Raw genomic sequence first — 21,935 nt, 5'->3', positions numbered from 1 at the left:
TTAAGATAGTAATAATGCAGCACCACGGCTCATAATCTGCTGCAATGCATTTTTATTATTATAACTCTAAAGTCCTTTTGCAAACTAAAAGGGAATTAGTGCTTAATTCATACCTAAATAAAATCATGTCAGGCTTGCAGAGAGGAACTACAAGTTTCTCATTTTGCCATCTGACACAAAAATGTTTTCACTGTTAGGTGTACATCAAAATTAATTTTGTTTTCTGATTTAATGTTGCATTTCTCTTATTTTAGATTTGTTCAGCAAAAATGTATCTTCTCTTCAGTCCCAAGTCAGTTCATCTAACAGAGAAATTGCATTACTAGGATATAATAAAACTAACATGCAGTCAAAATTGCAGGAAGCTCTGGGTAAGATCACAGCTCTGTCTAAGAATCTGACAGTGGTGCAAACTCAACTCAAGAAATCAAAACGGATCATTACAGCACTCACTGGTAAGTCGCATGTTCAAATCGATCTCGCATAAAATGCATTCTATGAAGAAAAAGTAACTTTCTAAATACAATTAGCTATTAAATATTAGATTATAATGTGTTACTGTTAGCAAATCAGTTGATGTTACATGCAGGTATATGATGCTTGTTTTATTTCTCAAAGCAGTAAAGCAATTAGGAGCAGGTGGTTTCTTTTTAGAAAGACTTAAGAACACATGATGTGCACGTGGCTTGCTCAGAATCACACAGTAGTCATAAGGAGACTACTAAGAAAACATAGATCTACAAAAGAAATTCATACGTAAGTTAGTGTCAGTCCCTTGAGCTAACCGGAGGGATTTCTTTAGTATGTTGCAGTTTTACACATTCTATGGTAAGATTTCAGGAGAAACAAACTTACAAAATATTTCTATCATCTATATTATTTCGGAGAAGGTCATTCATAATTACAGTAACCAATCAAGTGTTACTATTATCTTCTTTGTAACTGATAGCACAATAATAATACTAACAATGAGGATTGTGATTGGGGTTCTGATCATAACCAACTTGCAATGCATAGAGTAACATGATTACTTTCCACTGTTGATAAAAATGTAAGCTGGGTTAAGTGCTATCCTCATGCAAGGCTTGATATTACGCACCTTTCTGGGTGCTGTTAGTATCTGGTCTCAAGTTGGGCACAAAATACTGACAATGCCAGCCTCTGCATGATACCAGCAGAAGTAAAAACAGCTTTATTACTGCTTTGCTGTGTATGTCTCTCAACTTGACCTGCTCCTTGTAAACATGTTCAATTTTCTATTAAATCACTAACAACTACAGTCAGCCCAAAAGTGCCAGAAACTGAGTTTCATATTTCCTATTGTTCAGAAACATATACTGATGTGAAATCTCTTCTACTACTATTATAGAAGAATTAGAACAATATTTCTAAACATTACCTGGTTTTGATTCTTTGTCACTCCCACAACTGTTAAACAAATAAGCCGATAGGTGTTATACTACTATCCGTTTGATGGTGCTCACTAAGGTCTTTACTAGGTTTCAGAGCCTGTAAACCCCTTTGTGCCTTTTTTTTTCAGCAGCCAGTATTACTTGAAACTAATAAGGCTCTGTACACTGACAAGAATTATGACTGGCACTCTGATTGTAACCTTTATGTGTTTGAGGCATGGATGCCAAGAAATTCATCTCAAGAGAATAATGTGGCTATAATCAGAGACTTGATCGTAATCCTCTATATTATGTATTTTGGATGTGAATATCAAGAAATTCACCTCAACAGTGGAGCAAAACAAAGCTAAAGTGCTGAATCTTGACATACAGTTATTAGAAACAGCTACCATTTTGCATTACCCTTTACATTTTTAAAGATAAAGAGTAACAGGGTGAATTTTTCATTGCTTTGAAATCTGTTAACAGTTCTGTTAGGCAGAAGGCAGCAAAAAGTTAAAAAAAGACTATTTCCAAATGGTTAATTTATCAGAGTCACACTTAGCTTTAGGGTGGTGTCTGTGTGATGGTGTTACATTGCATTCAAAGAAGTTGAACATAGGCAGTTACTAGACATGTGATCTAGGAGATCACCGGTGATCCTGGCCCAATTTCTCTATTGCCCCAGAGCACTGTCTGGTTAAGTGACTGGCACAGATTCATAAATTAGACAAATGAAGGCAGGGAAAGGACTACAAGAGGCAGATCATTAACAACTTACAGCTTCACTCTTCTGTGCTATTGGCAGAGTAAATTGTACTACCCCAGATGAGACATGAAGCTACAATCACTGATGTAGGGAGGCAATATTGTATTCATTAAGATGCTGGAGGATGCAATAACTCATGCTCATATGCCTTCAGATGGGTCTTCTACAGATGCTTAAGTGCTAGTAGCTCTGTTAGCTCCTACTTGCTTGGAAAAGCAAGCACTTGAACTCCCACTAACCCAGTCTTCCATTTCTGCATAGCCCTCCTAACACCCAGTCCTATAAACTACATAGCCCTACAAGAACCTAAACCTAAAGCTCCCACCATATTTTCAACTGAATTTCTCAGTCCCTAACCCTAATCCCCCACTCTCCTCTCACTAACTGTAAAGTCTCAATCACTCCTTAAAAACAAAACCACACCCCCTTCCATAAACCTAAATTCCCTGATTACTTCTTAACCCTAAATTCCTATTCCCATTCTCTAACCATAATCCACTCCCACTCTAGAATCCTAACCCCCCTCCTGTTCCTTCCCCACAGCTTCTTGCTCAGACTCATCATATTCATGTTTGAGAGCAAGTGAACCCCCCACAACTGTTACACCAAACTCATATTTGAGTTTGATCATGAGCAGCAGCTCACATGAGCCCCTGGCTCTGAGGCAGTGGTTTCTCAGATGCTACCCATGGTCTATCAAGAGACTAGAGCTTAACAGCTCCTTTCTGTTGCCATAAAGGTTTTTCCAGTTTCAGTGTACAGTTGCAGCACTCCATATATTACAATAATTAGAGAAGTAAGAATAGCATTTTTGTTGAATATTCTATGGTAAACTAGCTAAATATTTTATGATAATATCATTACTATATGTGAAGAGCAGAGAGGCAGCAGATATCCTCAGGTATTCTTGAGTATTAATTGCTAATACCTCAATAATATTTCCTCAGATAATGTGGAATTCAATGATTGGAAATATACCATTCACTAAATGTAAGAAAACAGGCAACAATATTAACAAAGGCAGGAAAAATCTGAAAAAAAAATCCATGGCAAATGGTAACACTGAGGGCAAAACCGTTATTTCATTTAAGAATATACAGAGAGAGAATAGGAGAGGGAGAGACAGAAACAGGTAGAGCAACATAGACATAAAGAGACAGAAAGAGAATGAGGTTGAGATCCAGAAACTATTTATGTATGAATAATATGGTATTCACTGCCAAAAAACACATACAGAAAGTCTGAGATATGTGCAAAATGCTTTATTTACAGCTAGAAAAGCAAGGCTGTATTTCTTCTTGCCGATCCCAAGCCTGGATGAATGGGGATGGTTACATCAGGAAGGGCATCCAGTGTAAAATTTCTGCCAGATCAAATATGCAGACAACAATAAAGACTTTCATACCAGATCGGTCGAGGCCTGGGTTAACAATGACCACCTCCAGTACTGTTAGCCAACAGGGTGCTGGTGGAAATTGGGCTACTGTTCGCCACAGGAGAAGGAGAAGAAGAGAGGGAAGACATGCTCAGAGGCAGGAGGAGATGAGGAAAGTTAGGAGTGTGGAAGCTGCTGGAAGTATTCCTTACTTCTGTCTTTCATGTCTTTTGGACTGGTGAGCAGATTGTTTCTGGCATCTAATATGAATGGTGCCTGATGGCAATCTTCTGTATTTATTTATTTATTTGCCATTTTTTGCCTTTGCCTTGCAACCTGATACTGTTTCCTAGTACTATCTACTGTGACATTTAACAAAATATGGCAGAGTTTCTCTGACATTATTCTTTGTCATTATGGCTGATGTTTAGTCTCTATTAGCCAGACCGTATTCTTTCTTAGAGGTCTTTTCTTCTTGTATCCTTTCTTTCCTTTGATAATTTTTTGGATTTCCACATTCCACCACTAGCTTTTACTACGCACAGCACATTCATACCTGGATTAGCTGCATACCTGTTGTAAACACGCTACACCTGCAGTTTTGGGATACTGCCATTCTTCTCCCCATATTTCCCCTTTTTGCTGAGGTGCTAGAGTCCTGCAGGTTTTCCTAGAACTCTTGTGCTTCTTTTTTTTTTTTCAATAATAAATCTTTATTGTTTCATTATTTTCCATACACAATTAAGAACAAAAACAAAATTTAGAAAGAACTACTAACTAATATCACTAACAATAACACCAAAACATATATACAATATTTACATGAATGCTTCCATGTGAAACACTAACTTATACAAGAAAAACATAAGAATAGTTAAGATCACTTCAAGTAATAAACAGTTTGGTTACAAAGTTCTCTTCAAGTGTATAGATAATTCTTAATACATTCAAATTAGAAGTATTATGCTAGCATAATATTAAATACTTGTTCCCAGATTTTTGGGTTATTAATATTTTTATTATGCTGATTCAAAAGTAATTTGTGAACTAATATATGCCTTATTGCCAAAACTCTAAAGTTATCCCATGATGTTTTAGATGGGTCTAACCAATTAGTAGCTATATAAAGCTTCATTAATAAAAAGATATTAATACATATAATACTTTGTGATCTAGGGAGTTCTTTCGGAGGAATATGCAAAATCATGAATTTCTATGACAACGTTGTACTTTGGTAACCCATCTTCTGAAGTAGTATCTTAAGGGAATTCCAAAGTTTATATATGCATTTGCAGCTCCAGAACATATGAAGAAGATCAGCCGGTTGGTTTTTACAATATGGACAAGTTGGAGTGATTTTAGAGTTAAATTTATGCAGGCTAAGACGTGCATAATATACATTATTCCATATCATCATCTGGGTATATATCAATTTTTGAAAGGAAATAGATTTTATAGTCAAGTCAATTGCTTTTAACATATAACTTTTGTCTGTCAATGGGATTTTCTCTTCCCAATATTTCGACAACAAAACTTTATCATGAAATTTATATTCTTTAATTAATTTATTTGTTGTTGTTCTAAATTTAATATCTTGTTGTAGAGCTTGCCACAGATCCGAGCATTTAATTATAATCTCATCTTCAGGTTTAAAATTTTTAAAGTAACTTATAGAAAGCTCTGTAATTTGTCTCAAAATAACAAGATAGTTTTAGGTAAATTAATTTTTTGTCTTATTTGATTAGCCGAAAATTTAAGATATTTATATATGTCAATCAAAGTTAAATTACCTATTAATGGGAACTTTTTGAGATCAATTAACTGATTATTCAATCTCAAGTTAGGATTCCTGTGAAAGGGTTGAAAGACCATCATATATTGAGCCAGATCTAATGATTGAAATAAGTTTTGTAAAGATAATATATATGTTTTAATGTGTTCCATAATCCCATATAATTTCAAAGTATCTTTTCCTAGAAAGGGTATTGCTTTAGGATTAATATTCAGCTTTAGGATATACTTATAATTCAGGACCACCCAAGTTGATGTCCACTTGGTACTAGTTATATCGTAATTAGCAATTCTTAGAATCCTATTAGAGTTCACAATTAGATAGCACATTTCAAAATTGGGTAGCTCCAGTCCTCCTCTATTTTTTGGGGTCATTAATTTATCATAAGATATCCTGTTTTTTTTGGCTCCCAAATGAATTTAGCCAATTCTTTATGAATTTGTTTTAAAAATGTCTTCGGGATTATTACTTGAGCAGTCCTAAAAATATATAGTAATCGTGGTAATACATTCATTTTAATAATTGAAACGTTTGCTAATACTGGTAATCGTAAATTTTTCCACCTCCCAAAGTCAGATATTATTTGATCCCAAACTGTTTTAATGTTATTAATGTAGAAGTCTTTATTATCTGTAGAGAAACCAATACCCAAGTATTTAATATTTTCTTTAAACGTTACCTGTCCCACCAAAGGCAATAACGAAATAGGTTTAGGAGTTCATAAAGGGAAAATATTGTTTTTTTCAAATTAATTTTATAGTTAGAGACTTCTGAAAAGTCGTTTACAGCCTTTAATAACTTTTCAGTATCTGAAATTGGGGATGTACAATAAATATTGAGATCATCAGCAAACGCTGCCATTAATATTTTGGTTCCATAAATTATTGGGGCATTATGGTATAGATTCTGCTTGATATATAAAAATAAAGGTTCAAGATAAAAAATAAATAGTAAAGGGGACAAAGGGCAGCCCTAACGTGTTCCATTTTTAATCTGTATTCTTTTAGAGAAACTTCTATTAAGGTACAGTGTGGTATAAGGATTACTATATAATATTTGTAACATTTGAACAAACTCTTGGGATATATTAAAATATGGTAAAAGATCAAACAAAAAGTTTATATCAACCCTATCAAAGGCCTTCTGTGCATCAATTATAAGGGCATACATATTAAGATTATTCTGTTTAGCATGAGCTATCATAGTATGAAGTGTAAGTGTATTATCCCTAGTTTGTCTGGCTGCCATAAATCCAGCCTGTTCCTTAGATATTATATGAGTCATGATTTTTTTTAATCTAGATGCTATAATAGAGGTTAAAAATTTAATGTCTACATTTATTAATGATATTGGTCTATAATTATCAGGGTTTTGGGGATCCGAATTAACTTTATGTATAAAAATAGTTTTTGAAGCGTTAAGATGAGGATCATTAATTTTATTCCTAATTATATAATTAAATACATGTGAGAATATTTTACCGAAGATATCAGCAAACACTTTATAGAATTCCACTGTCAAACCATCAGGACCTGGTGACTTATGTGATTTCATATGTGGAATTGTATATACTACTTCTTCTTCAGATATCAGTTTAATCAAATCACTTTGAATATTCTCTTCTATTTTTGGAAAGTTAATTGTTTGTAAAAATCGTTTATAAGTTCTATGTGAGGACATATCATTTTGCCTATCATATATATTAGTATATATCTGCTCAAAAATATTAATGATATCCTCAGTTTTAGAATATATTGTATTATTAAATTGTATTTCCGAAATTTGTACTGTTGTTTTTGATTGATTAATGATCCTAGTTAACGCTCTTGATGGTATTTGAACATGATTAGCATACCTCACTAACGTCTTATGTTCCTGAAATGTCAATCTACTATTTTGAATTAAGAAGAGATCCTTTTGACATTTAAGCAGTTCCATCTCTGTTTGAGCATTAAAGTTCCGAATCAGTTCTTGATCAAGTATCTTAATTTTTGTTCATAGTTTTTGAATATCCCTGTTTTGTATTTTTTTGTAATAAGAAGCTTTTTGCAAAAGGATCCCTCTTATTTGTGTTTTAACTGTTGCCCATTCAATGTCAGGTGTATGTTGTTGTTTCTTTAAACTATCCAATAAATCTTTCAGGTAATTTGTGATTTCATGTATTATTTCCTCCTTATTCAAGAGATTTGGGTTAAGAGACCAATTATAACCTCTTTGCCGCAGGGTATCCTTTACTTCCTTAGCAAAACTTAACAAAATTTTTGAGTGATCTGATAGATAATGTGCATGTGTAACAACTAGAGGTTCTAAATTAATCAATGTTCTTGAAATCAAAAAGAAATATATTCTAGACCACATTTTATGACATGGTGAATAAAAGGTATAATTATTTGTGTTATTGACATTGTTCAAATAATGAAAAGGGTCATATAATTGAAAGTCTTCCTTAATATCACTCAGTGCTAATACAGCATGCTTACTAAATGCTCTTTGTGGACAAGATCTATCCAACTTCGGATTTTGGTAAGCATTCCAATCCCCTCCAACAATTATATAATATCTATCATATTGTGTCAAAATTGGATATAATGATGTTATGAATAATTGTTGATCATTACAGGGCGCATAGATATTTAGATGTAAAATAGGTTTATCAAATAGAGTGGACGAAAGAATAACATAACACCATCACCCATCTTTATCTGTTTTAGAATCTAGGATCTTCTCTTTGTATTGATTCTTAATAATTATAGCTACCCCAGCACTGTTTGTCTTACCTTCTGATGCTACTACTTCTCTGATCCACTTCTTTTTTTTTATATCAACCCATTGATCATTCATTAAATGCATTTCTTGAAGTAATATAAACAATGCCTTAGCCTGCAACAATACGTGTAACAACAGTTTCCTCTTCTTTAAGTTCTGGAGCCCTTTAATGTTCCATGAGTCTAATTCCCACATTCAAAGGGTTGTCTGTACAATAAAAGTTTAAGAGGGAAAACATAGAAGAACTCTTGTGCTTCTGCTCCAATCAGTTTCCAGTTATGTCTAATTTGTGTTGCAGAGTCTTATCTGACAACTGCTTGCAGCTGATTGTGGCCACAAGTGATTTTTGCTGGGGTCCAACAATTTCACTGGGGGATGATATTGCAGTCTCTGATTTTTTTCCTATTCCCCTTCCTGTACTAAGTCCATGTACACTGAGTTGCATGTTGATCACTCTTGTATGTATCTTGAAATGGTCTTTCTTTCTTTCTTGGTAAATCATTTGTTTGCAGCCATCAAGTCATTTGCAGGACTGAAGTCTAGAATGGACTCTTCTTCTTTATCCCTGTTGCCCCGCACATGTGGACCAAGGCAGTCCTCATATCCTGTTTTGTCTGCTCCAATATGAGCATTCATGTCCTGCATTATGAATGAAAACTTATTGTTTCATGCTTTATCTAAAAGTCCACCTGTAGTGTGACATCTAGATAACTGGTTTGTGGAATTACTGTAATAAGAAAATGGAAAAATTATACTGTTGGATGTGCCAGCATAAGTACCAGACTCACAGTGGATGAGACAGAAACCAAATAAGCAGAAAAAAACTATATGATCCAGTTTAAAATGAATTGAATTTTCATGTTTAAAACTAATTGAACAGGGCAGGTTATTTCAGTTGGTTATATGTCTGTGAGAAAATTCATCCATCTTGTGAGGGTCCCATTTGCATCAAAATATGAAATCATTAATAAAGCAATAATAATGAAGTGCATGTGTCTTAAAAAAGGTATAACTGTAAATATTCTTATTCAAACATAGCCTTAAATAGACTTGCACAGAATAGTGAAGGAGTGCACTCGTGGCTGTACTATTCAAGTGATGAAACAACCAACCCTTAAATACAAAAACAAAAATAACCACTCCAGTGGCATAAACAGATAAAGCCCTGACTATGACCCAGCCGACCCAAGTTTGATTACTGGTTCAGGTGACTGATAGAGTAGAAGGAAGGGAAGGGCATTACGATCACAAGGTGGGTAGACCTGGGGGTGCCCCTAGTGTTGATCCCCAGTGGATTCTGAAAATGTCATGTTGGTAGGCATGCCTAAAGGTGAAGAACAGGGTGGAGACATGGTGGACTGCCACAGAGGCAGGATGATATGCCACATGTCGTCACTGGATTCCCACCCCTCAGGCAAAGCCCTTAGGTCTGCAAGAGAAGGGGGGAGTAGGTAGGTCATACAGTAAAAACTCTCTTGGATGGATGCAAGGAAATACCAAGCCCCTGGGATGCCCTAAGGATCCACAACTGACTTAAACAAAACCGGAAAAAGTCCAGGTAACAAGGAAATAGCTGGTAGACCCAGTGTGAATGGCAGCAATGGGGTGGTGGGCTGATGCTAATAATGGAAAGATGGAACCAAAGGAAAAAAAAAATATATATATATATATATATATATATATATATATATATATATATATATATATATATATAATGAATGATGAAAAGGTCTCTTAATCGACACACATAACATTGACAAAAACACATTGAACATTAATTATACCAATAAAGACACAAAGTGACACACACCAAATTGAACAAGGAAATACATTTCCTTACTTAGGTTCATAGGTTCATAGGCAGGTACTAGGCTATTGTCCCAAGGGCCTAAGTAAGCCTAGCCAACAAGGTTCCCTGGCTTACACCACCCAAGAAAGTTATTTTCCTGTGCCCCTGAGCCACAGAAGTGATCCCCGAGGTGTATTTCCTATTTCCCATCCACTCATCAAGATTTTTCTTGAAGAGTGCTAATAAGGAACTTTGCTTGACATAGATGGGTAGCTTGTTCCAGAGTGTGGACAGTCTCAGGGACAGGAATATGTCCTTCCAGCATGTCCTGTTTATTATGGTGACAAGGTTTAGGTCCCTAGAACATATTGCTCAGAGGAATTGGGATTTCTTTAGGTGTAGCATGTCCAACAGCTCTGGGTTTGACATAGCTTTATATGTTAGGCAGAGATCACCTCAGACTAGGCGATATGCTACAGAATAAAGCTGTATTGATACACTGCCTCCTTTAGTTTTCACATCTTCAGTTTGAGGTCTGAACATGTGGAAGGAGGTGTAACCTGTTATGGCTGTGGTGCTCTTCACAGCCTTGAGCCAGGTCTCTGTGACTGCACAAATGTCTGCATCTTCCAAGGTGAGGACAGCTTCCAGTAAGTGCAGTTTCATTTTGAGACTCCTAGCATTTACAAGTATAACCCTGAGGTTGTTTTTAGATTGGGTTTTTAAGTTGGGAATTTTGATCTTGAGACACAGCCTAAAAAAAGCACTATGGGTGTGGCAAGAACCTTAGTCAGTAGGCAAAATCCCAGGGGTGACAGATGAGGACCATCACTGGCAAAACATCGAGGTCTGTCGATCATGTCGTCCCAGGCTGACAGATAGTGGATCCCCTTAGAATGACACAAGAAGCTAAGCCAATTATTGAAGTCAATCATTTTCTGTTTGCATTTAGGCATCATCCTAGGTGAAGGTAAAATACTGCTTAAGGCTAGGGACATACCTGCCTGATAAACATAGTCCAAGAGCTCAGTCATGTCTCTCTTCATATAGTCCAGAGAGGTACATCTCAAGTTGTTTACACCAACATGGGCTATGACAGAGTCATAAAAGTACCAGTTGTTGACAGAGTTGAGTGTATGTGTGATATGGCATATCCTGGCACTTGACAGACAGCTGACCATGACCTTTTCCTTGTCCAGCCTGGTGAGAGGGACATCAGTGTGTCTCATGATGGAATCACCTATGACTAATATGCTTGATTTTGTATCTTGCCTTAAGGGTTTGACCAGTGAGACACTGGTGCATGAGCTATTATGTGTATTGTGTTCTGCAGAGCAAATATTATGTGTAGCATGCTTGTGTTTGTGTTTGTGAGGTCTCTGGTGCTTAGGTATGTTTCTGGTGAGGCCCTCCAAATATGTAGGTATGCATGATGTGGGTATGGGTGGAGTAGGGGGTGATGTGTGCATGCTGGCAATCTGCTCTTTATCATATGCACTGACTGATGTGTAAGAGAGCACAGATTCAAGGTTCTTAATATAGTTGCATCTCTCACATGTTATGTTTGTGAGTACTAGAAGTAGTAGGTTGTTGGTGAACATGAGACAGTTGCTACACTGCCTCAGGATGCCCATGTCATCCAAGCTGGCTGAAGAAATTGTGGGAAATTGTCTGCCCATAGTGATATGTAAATTTATATGATCAGGAAAAGAGGTGACCCTTAGGAGTGGCTAGTGGGTGAAAGGTATGTTGGTACCTCTGAGGCTAGGCTTAATGTTCCACCTGATAGTAGAGCAGGGCTGTGAAAAACCTCTGGAGGACCACAAGCAAAGTGTGATGAGAAAATTTAACAAACAAAATGTTTGCGTCTGTAACCACCAACAGTAATCACCACTATGTGGCAATGCACAATGGAGCACTACACGCAAACAAGTGAAAATGTTGGGCTTAAATAAAACAAAAGAATATCCTGTTTAACTCAAACTAGCCAATAGGAATGGTCTCTCTGAGCTCCAGTCCAATCACCCTCGATTAGATGGAACCCAGACAGCAATCTCCTCACACAAGGGTGCAGATGGGCCTTCATCAACAAAGGTGGCTTGAAGTTGATGCTCAGACATTACAAAACATTCCCAGTAATAGCAAACTTGGAACTGGGCAGTTCTACAGTTGAACTAGTACAGTGTACAGTAAAATGTGACAAAATATAGTTCAGACAATTCAAACAGACAGTGGAATGCAAATGCAAATTAAAAGTGCAGTATTAGAGTAAAACCGGGCATTTATAGTTAGTTGAAAGCAATGGATGCCTCAGATATTTCAGTATTAAAGTGAACAACTGGTTTTAGTGCTCAAATGATACCAAACAGTCTAGATTTAGTGAGTCTGAATCTAGCCTCTGGTATAAAATGCAGAAGTACTAGAAATTAAAAGTGCATAAAATCACAGTCACAACAGAAGAAGGCAGTTTAAATAATGCAGCAATTCACAGGCAATTCTCAGCATAGAAGGGTGTAGGCCACACTCACCTGCCACAAGAGTCTAGACCACAAACCTTCCTGATCTAAAACTGGTTTTGGAGCACACATGCTTAAGCCAGAACTAAGACACTTCAGAATCACTAAACACTTCAGAATAACAGACACAATAGGCCTACAACCAGCCATTTCCAGCCAAATTTGTGTTGGCTACCATCTCCCACTACAAGAGTTTAGACCATAAATCCTTCTAATATAAAGTAAGTGATTTGGAACCCAAGTGCTTAAACCAGAATAAATACACTTAGAATAAAAGGCAGAACAGCGTTCCCCAGAAATTCACACCTTAGGAGGGTGTAGGCCACACTCTCCCACAACACCAGTCCAGACCACAACCCTCCCAATGTAAAGTAACTGCTTTGGAGCACAGGTTCTTAAACCAGAACTAAGACATTTTCTGAATAACAGACACAAAGAGCCTTCAACCAGCAGTTCCCAGCTTAGAAGGGTGTAGGCTGCACTCTCTTGCCACAAGAGCCCAAACCACAACTCTTCCAATGTAAAGTAACTGATTTGTACCCCAAGTGTTCAAACCAGAACTAAGACACTCACAGAATAACAGACACAATGAGACTTAAACCAGCAATTCCCAGCTTAGAAGGGTGTAGGCTATACTCTCCCACCACAAGAGTCTAGACCACAAATCCTCCTAATGTAAAATAACTGGTTTGGAACCCAAGATGTCTAAAACAGAACAAAAACACTTAGAAGAACAAGCACAATAAGCCGTTACTGAGCAATTCCCAGCTCAGAAGGATAGAGGCTTCCCCCTCTCCTCCAAGAGTGCAGACGACAAACCTTCTTAATGTAAAATAACTGGCCTGAAGCCCGAGTCCTTTAACCAAAACTAGGACACTTAAAGTGACAATTACAATTTTAATCAGGCTACTAATAAGAAGTAATAAATGCAGCAGAATAAATGCAATTCAACACTATAAGAAACAATCAGTAAAAGCAAAATAAAGTAATGAAGTAGGAAGATACACAAAAAGAGCAAAGCAGCTGAATAAAGTTTTTTTTTTCTTTTTAATTAAGTAGGAAGGGAGGAAACAAGATAATTCAAGGATAAAAAACTAAGGGGTAGGCCTTCCCAATGATCCCACAGAATACAACAGAAATAGCGGATGTAATGGGAATGGGAGGAGTGTCCAGTATCAAATTAACAATAGAGGCAGGCAGGCAACAAAAAAGTCACCAAGTTTTAAGAACGCAACACCAATTGGGTGGAAGAAAAAAGGGAGACTGAATCAGAAGACAATTAGAGAAACCAAGGAACTTAAGCCTGAGATATGTTCACAAAACACAAAAAACACAGCTATTGAAGAATTAGGTTAACAACTACAACCTAAGAGCACAGGATTGTTAAATATCATTGAAACAGTTAGAGCAAAAATATATCCCTATATCAACTTTGTATACTTACATCAGGTTTGTATACTTACAGCAGTGTTGTGTTTCCAAATGCTTATAGAAGCAGTAATGCTTGTAGCCGGCCACAGGGAAAGCACATCAATGTCAAAGAGATGAGAGCTCTTAGGTTCATAGGTTCATAGGCAGGTACTAGGCTATTGGTCCAAGGGCCTATGTAAGCCTAGCCGACAAGGTTCCCTGGCTTACACCACCCAAGAAAGTTATTTTCCTGTGCCACTGTGGGGCAGAGACACAGAAGTGATCCCTGGGGTGTATTTCCTATTTCCCATCCACTCATCAAGATTTTTCTTGAAGAGTGCTAATGAAGAACTTTGCTTGACATAGATGGGTAGCCTGTTCCAGAGTATGGAAAGTCTCTGGGACAGGAATCTATCCCTCCAGCATGTCCTGTTTATTGTGGTGACAAGGTTTAGGTCCCTAGAGAGTGTAGCTCAAAGGGATTGGGATTTCTTTAGGTGTAGCATGTCCAACAGCTCTGGGTTTGACATAGCTTTATATGTTAGGCAGAGATCACCTCGGAGTAGGCGATATGCTATGGAGTAAAGCTGGAGTTTTTTGAGATGGTAAGTGTAGGGCATTTGTTTGAGGCCAGTAATCCTCTTTGTGAGGTACTTCTGTGGCCTTTCCAACTGCTGCAGATGTCTTGTGAGGTACATTCCAAAAGGGGCGTAGTACTCTATAATGGGTCTAATGAGTGCTGAGTAGAGGGGAACAATGACTTCTTTTTTCCTGGATGAGAACCCTTTTATGATGAGGTGTGCCACGTAGAAGGATTTCCTGACTACTGTGGCAATGTGACTATCAAAGGAGAGACTACTGTCCACCTGGGTCCCAAGGTCTCTTATCACACATTTGGTGTTAAGTAGATTGCTGCCTATGTGGTAATTCATGGGTGCAGAGTTTTTACCAAAGGGGATGACACTACAATTTTTGGCATTGAGCTTGAGACCATGGCTCTGACACCAGGCATCTGTTTCAGCAAGGCCCTTCTGTAGGATGTCCACATCATTTGGGGACTTGACTATGGTTCCTAGTTTGCAGTCATCTGCAAACTTCGTTAGCCAGAGGCATTCTGTGTTAGCCTGTACTTCAGAAAAGTAGATACCAAACAGGAGAGGTCCCAGGACTGAACCCTGTGGTACTCCACTTGTCACTGGTTTGAGGTCAGATTTGGAGTCTGCAACTTTTACAGTGTAGGTTCTGTCAGTGAACCAGTTGGCAACCCATCTTGTGATGTAGGGATTTATACCTAGTTTAGTGAGTTTAGCTATAATTACAGAATGGGGGATGGTGTCGAAAGCCTTGGTGAGGTCAAGATAGGCTGTGTGAACCACCTTACCCTCATCTACGGCTTTGGTGACTGCCTCAAAGAAATCGATCAGGTTCAGGAGGCATGATCTGCCTTTCACAAACCCGAACTGGGTGGTATCCAGAGTTTGGAGGTTACCAATGTCTTTGTTTATGAGTTCCATGATGATATGTTCCATAGCCTTGCTACTGGCTCTTCAGGGTTTTCATCCTCTTTTCTGTCTGGGGCCTGTCAAGGCATTCACAGACAATGCCACAGTGATATGGTATATAAACAAAAGAGAGCAGCCAGGTTTTATCTTCTTTTCCAGCTGACACTTCTGGTATGCCATACTGCTGGCAAGTATCAAGTGAATCTTCAGGCAGTTTATATCCCTTCAGATCAGAACACTGTGGCAAACACTCTTAGCAGGTCCGTAATTCAATCACATGAGTTGATGCTTCACAAGGATGTGTTTTTGGGGATTCACTTTATAATCTCGAAATACTAAACTACTGAATTTTAGTGTGTCGAGACTATAAAGCTGAAAACCCAAAAAACAAACACCCATAACCGCGAAATTCAACATCGCAATCATTCATATACATACACCACCACACAAGCACACATACACCTACCTAATGACACTACAACAAACAAAACAACACACACAAACACAACATAACAAACAAACACACCTACCCTACCTATAAGCAGCGGGGCAAGCCCCCTGCACCCCCCATGTGGGGGCTGCACCCCAACACCCCTGCTATTTAGATATACTAACTCCGAGGTCACACTAAACACACAAAAACATAAAACTCACCACTACACACACTCACACACACTAAAATCCCTACCCAATACCCTTACAAGAACAGCACTTACCTAAATCTCCAGCTAAATCCACAAACCGCAGTGCACATCACAAATGCAACAACACAATGGCAGATTCAACATTTCTGTATTCCATATTGTGCCGTTTTGCATAACTGCTCTTTTGACTTTATAGTCTCAAAATACTAACATTTGATATTTTATTATTTCGAGATTATAAAGTGAAACCATTTCTGGACATTGTCCACCAGTGGGGTACTCTTCATTTAGATCTATTAGCCTCCTCTCGGAACAGACAACTTCTTGTGTTTTGTGCCAGAGTCCCAGATCCTCTGGTTTGGAAGGTGGATGCCCTCTCTTTTTCTTGGAAGGGGATGTTTCTTTATTAATTTCCTCCCCTCCCTCTCATTCCAAAATTTCTGTTCAATATTCAATAGGAAGCTCCCAAAATCTTGTTGGTGACTCCCTTTTGGCTGTCACAGCACTGGTTCCCTCTATGTCTGCATATAGCCAAAAGCAATCATCACAAGTTACCTCATATGGTGGATCTACTCACACAAGACAAAGGATCTCTCATCCCATCCCCACCTATCCATGCTTCAACTGGCACTGTGGGTGATAGATTTTTGATTCCTCATAAACACCTTTTTTTCTAAGGACATGATGAAGATCTTGCAGGAGGTCAAGAAACCTACTACTAGGAAATCCTACTTATCCAAATGGAACAGGTTTTCTATTTGGTGTCTCTCTTGTAACCTGGACCCACTTACTGTGGATATTCCTTTGGTTCCCTCTCATTTGTGTGAGTTGCTCAATGCTGGTTTGGCCTATTCTTCTATTAAGGCCAACTTATCAGGTATCTATGCTTGTCTGCCTTTATCTCCTCCTTTACCTTCTAGATTTGAGCCTGAACAATTCTTTAAAGGTGTCCTTCACATTAGATTTCCAAGGAAGCCTGTTCCTCCTCCCTGGGATCTTAAATTTGTTTTGGAGAAGTTGACTCAGTTTCCCTTTGAGCCAGCTGCTTCAGTTTCCTTACAATATTGTTCATGAAAGACAGTCCTTTTGTTAGCTCTTACTTCTGACAGGTGGGTGTCTGAGTTGCAAGGCCTTATGTTTTGTCATCCTTTTTTTGATATTTCATAAGGACATGTTGTCCTTGCATACTAATATTTCTCTTATGCCTAAGGTGGTTAATGAGTTGTCACTTAACCAGTTTATTCATTTGCCTACTTTTTAACCTCTCTGCGATCTGATTGTGAGAGTGTGCTGCACACTTTGGATGTGCCTAAACAACTCAGATTTTATTTGGATAAGACTAAGGCTATTAGAAAATCTGATCAGTGTTTGTTTCTTTTCATCCTAGGTCTTTAGGATTAGCTGTATCCAAGCAAACTATTTCTTCTTGGATTTCAAAGGCTATTTCTTTTTGTTAAACCTTTCACGGCACGAGCCTTCCTTCTTCTGTAAAGGCTCATTCTACTAGAGCTGTGTCTTCTTGTGGTGCTTTTTTCAAGGGGTTGGATTGGATACAAATTCTATTCTTGAATCAACTACCTAGATTTCTGTGCATACTTTTGCTAAGCACTATAAGTTGGATGGCATTTCTACAGCTAGGGATGGTTTTGCTAGGGGCATTCTTCACGGTTTTCTAAAGGGCTCTACTGCTTCTTCCTTCTCTCGAGTTTCTTCCTGAGCTTTAGCACTCTCCCATACATAAGGAATACTGCAGCAGTGAATGTAAGGACATAGTACAATTGTGTACAATCTTACCATAACAGTAGATGTCCTTGCCTTCACTGCTGGAATATTCATTCCCTCCCTCCTTTCCCCTAGTCCTTTTCTTTCCTGGATATACAGGTCACCCCTTGGGTATCCTTGGACTGGTGTTCCTGCTTGGCACTCAGTTGTGAAGATAGTACACCTAAACATCATTTTATGCCCTATGCTACACAGTTATATATGGGTGATCTTTGGCATACATTAAAGCAACAGTAGGCTGGATGTCGAGCTTCCACAGCAGGTAATCCTATATGTAAGGAATACTGCAGCATTGAAGGCAAGGACATCTACTGTTATGGTAATATTTTACACAACTGTACTTTCCTTTCTCATCTCTTAATTCACTTATTATTCTTATATTTTATTTTATCATCTTACACAAGAAAAGTACTACTTCCTCCTTTTTTCCCTGTAAAAAATATATTTTTAAATAAAATCCTTTTTAATTAAGTTTTTCTTGATTCATTTCATATAACTTTTTTTTCTTTTTCTAGAAATCTTTTCTTATTACTTATATCTTTAAAGGCTTGATAACTGATATCCTTATGTGTGAAACTAACTTGTATTCTTTTCATCTTTTGCTATTCCAAACCCTCTTTTTTATATTTTTCTTTTAAATTTATCCAACAACTTGTCCAGTCATTATAGAACATTTTCATATCTATATGATCTAACCATAACTGTATCGTTATTTTTTCATGTATTCATTTAATTCTGTTTTGTTTATTCTTTTGATGCATCTACCTATTTCTATATATATTTCTTTTTCTTGAATCTCTGTCCAGATCACCACATGATCTGAAAATCTTATTATTTTTATCTCTTTATGTAACGCTTTTAAACTCTCTGAAACTATACAATAATCAATTTCTGTTCTTAAATTACCCTTTTTATATGTCCAGTTTTTATTACTCCATAAATATATCTTTCCACTTTTTCATTTGTCCAAAATTGCCTTAACATCTGCCCCTTCTTTTTTTATGCCTTAAGTCACAATTAGAATCTCACACTAATATTATATGCATATTAACACTAACATAATTAAGAAGTTTTTTAAACATAGCCTCTCTTGGCTTCTGTAAAACTTGCGCATATAGTGCCATAAATCTGTTTCCTTGATTCTTCCATCTTCTATCCAATATTAACATTTTTCCTAATATTACTAATGTATAATCCAAAATTTCTTTAGATTCTTTACTCAAAATTGCTATGCCTGAACATTTTTCTTTTATATTCCATGTAACTTTACTCTCCCATAATTCATTTACTTGTGTTCTCTCTCCTACCATTACAATTCTAATATTTATTAATATTAAGATATAAACGTCAAGCAATCTACAGCATTCTAACACCCAATCTTCTTTTTACATTCTTTAAACTATTGACATTTAAAGCTAATATTCTCACTTTGTGAAGAACATTTTATTATTTTTATCCTTTTCTTTTCTTATTCTCTCCTATACTTACATTCTTAAATTTACTTTTTCTTTCTTTCATATTTTTCCCAATGAAGTTCCTTTTGCTTTTGATCCCTACCCACTCATCCTTTCCCTCTTCACTCAAATTAGCTATTTATTTTGATTTTTCCCTTGTGTATCCCTTTAGCTCCACTCCTACTTCTTCCTTTTTTTTCTTTTTGCACCCTTTCTGTGTTATATTCTAAAGTACTTTCTTTTGCTAGATCTTCTTTCCCCTTCCTATTTTTCCTTCCCATTTACATCACAATCCATCCATGAATGTCATACTTTTTCACATTTTATACATTTTTGTTCTCATCTTTTTTGCTTCATCACCAGTTTTACCACAAATAAAACATTTTCTTTTATCACAGTTGCTGATAAAGTGGTCATTTATTTCACGAAGGAAACATGTCTTTGGTTCTCCCCAATATTCCACAAAGCCCCTATTTCCCTTCACATTAATTATACAAGGAACATGTATTATATTTTCGTTTTGCATTTGTAAAACAATTCCACAGTCCATAAACCTCTGTTGTCATCAATCTTTGTAATTTCAATTACATCTCTACACAAAGTCTTTAAATATTTTTTAAAATGTCTTTTTCTACTTCTGTACAAAATTGTATATACATTTTCTTCTTTGTCTCTCTGTTGAATGCTTTACGACATATAAGTTCCCAGGGTTATCATTTCTTTTTTTTTCATATAATTCTAAAATTTCTCCATATACTGTCCTTCTTAAAAAAATGTCACAAAAAGAGTCTTTATTAATACAAATAAATGCTCTTACCTCTCTGGGTTCAATACCCAGTGGTGAAATAACAGTGTCCCATATGTTTCATACCTATCAAGATCTTTTTCCATCTTGCTGCTTATTCTTCTTCCTTTTTCTCCTCTCTTACAGTTTGTGCATATGATTTTTCTTTTCTTTTCTTTTCTTATTTCTTCTACTTCCTCTTCTTGTATTATTTCCATTATTTCACTCCACAACAATGCCTTCTCACTTTCTGCTTCACTTTGCTTGAGTAAGTCTTTTAAATAAACATCCCACAGCCCTCCTGACTGGAGGGTTGTAACAGTACACTCCACTTGTGATTCTCCTTCACCCTCAAACAACTTTTGTTGAAATAACATCCTGGTATCCTGTGTAGGTTCAGATTCCTTCTCTTGCATTTCTTCCTGCATCACCATACTCTCTTTCTTCTTCTTCTGCTCCTCCATTTCAATGAAATCCTTCTCCATAAACAAAATTTCTTGTGAAGGCCTAACTGTCCACACCATCACTCTGCACTCCTGTCTACTTCCATTAACACTATCAGTTGCACCATTACCCTGTATACTGCCCCCTGCTTCGGTGAGCCATCTTCTTGCTCGGACTGGAAGCAGGAAGTGTTACAGAAAATCACATCCCCATATGCCTAAGAGTAAAAGAAGTTCCCTGAAACCTTGGCCAAATTTCCATAGTAGTATAAATACCACATCCAGTTTTCCCAAAAAAAGGCTTACTAGCCTATTGGTACTAACCTGGTAAACAATAAATAAATAAATAAATACATAAATACAATCTCCACATTGCTGTAAGATGAGAGTCTCAAGCCTCAAATGAGTTTGCACAATTTGAATAGCTATTTGGAAGACTTCCCCAAGACTTTGAAATTTAGCAAAAGAAACAAGGGAAGAAACAAAAACACCAAATTTAAAGTATAATAGGGCATTTTATGGACCTGCAAGAAGGTTAAAGCTGTAAAATCTGTAAAGAGAGAGGTTAAGGACAAGGCACAGCAGAGACCACAGTGAATGTATGACAGAAGTACTTATTTGAAGAGTGCAGAGAAGAGGAAAATGTTTTGCATTAGAACTCACTGCAGAAAAGAAGTTCCTTGCAAAGTAACAGGTAAAGAATGCGGAGAGAATTATAATCTTGTGTGACATCATTTTATGTCTAGGATGAGACTGAAATAGGCCTGTTTAGTTCAGTGCTCTACGTTGGTTATCAAACTGAATGAATATTTGAATGAATGAAGAAATAAATAAAAAGATGATATAGCTGGGAAAAGAGGAAACCAGGATACTTGTACCACAGAACTGTTCTGAAACCATAGACAGAATTTTCTGTTGTAAGCAATGGCATAGCAGGGGTGGGGTAAAGGGAACAGTTGCCCTAGGTGCAATGTTTTGGGGGCATGCTTAGGAAGAGCAGTTCCTGCATTATTTCTGTACAGAAAGGCACTTTAGACCCTCACGTATGTAAAGGGCTTTTTTTTCCTCAGTGGAAGTGCTGGGTTGGAAGGGCGTGGCTCTAACTGTAATAATCCCATCCTTACAATGTAGCGATAGGGCTTAATACATTTAAATGGTTTTTACTTTTTTTGGCTTTTCAGTGCAAGATCTAAGAGGGGAGTAAATTGCTTTTTTTGCTCTTAAACTGAAGAGATGGGAGAGCATGGAGCTGTCTAAAATGCAGTGATCCACTTCATACAGTACAGTGTTTTTTTTTTGCTTTTTTAACTCTTTATTGGAAGAGCTGGGGGTGTGGAACAGGTGTGTCTATAATAAGCTGATTGTTGCACTGTAGTGACTGACTTAATACAGTAAAGTGCTTTTTTTTGCTTTTCAGTGGAAGACCTGTGGGGGTTTGATCTGTCTGTAATTAGAGATTGACAATGCAGTGAAGTTATTTTTGTTTCACTCTTCAGTGAAGATCTGGAGGGGAAGTGG

At 37.0% G+C, this 21,935-nt stretch overlaps 1 protein-coding gene across 1 annotated transcript in view; it reads left to right on the top strand.

Annotated features, from left to right (window-relative positions):
* LOC122808144 (C-type lectin domain family 4 member M-like) overlaps positions 1 to 21,935 on the top strand; it is a 273,753-nt gene that overhangs the window by 56,258 nt on the left and 195,560 nt on the right. Inside the window, exon 3 of the mRNA XM_044079115.1 lies at positions 255 to 455. Coding sequence (XP_043935050.1) covers positions 255 to 455 — 201 coding nt within the window. The remainder of the gene's footprint in view (positions 1 to 254; positions 456 to 21,935) is intronic.

The sequence above is a fragment of the Protopterus annectens genome, chromosome 8.part0 (assembly GCF_019279795.1).
Source record: "Protopterus annectens isolate FY-2018-M chromosome 8.part0, PAN1.0, whole genome shotgun sequence".
Classification (NCBI taxonomy): domain Eukaryota; kingdom Metazoa; phylum Chordata; order Ceratodontiformes; family Protopteridae; genus Protopterus; species Protopterus annectens.
The sequence above is the reverse complement of the archived record's forward strand: the minus strand, read 5'-3'. Positions and strand labels throughout refer to the sequence as shown.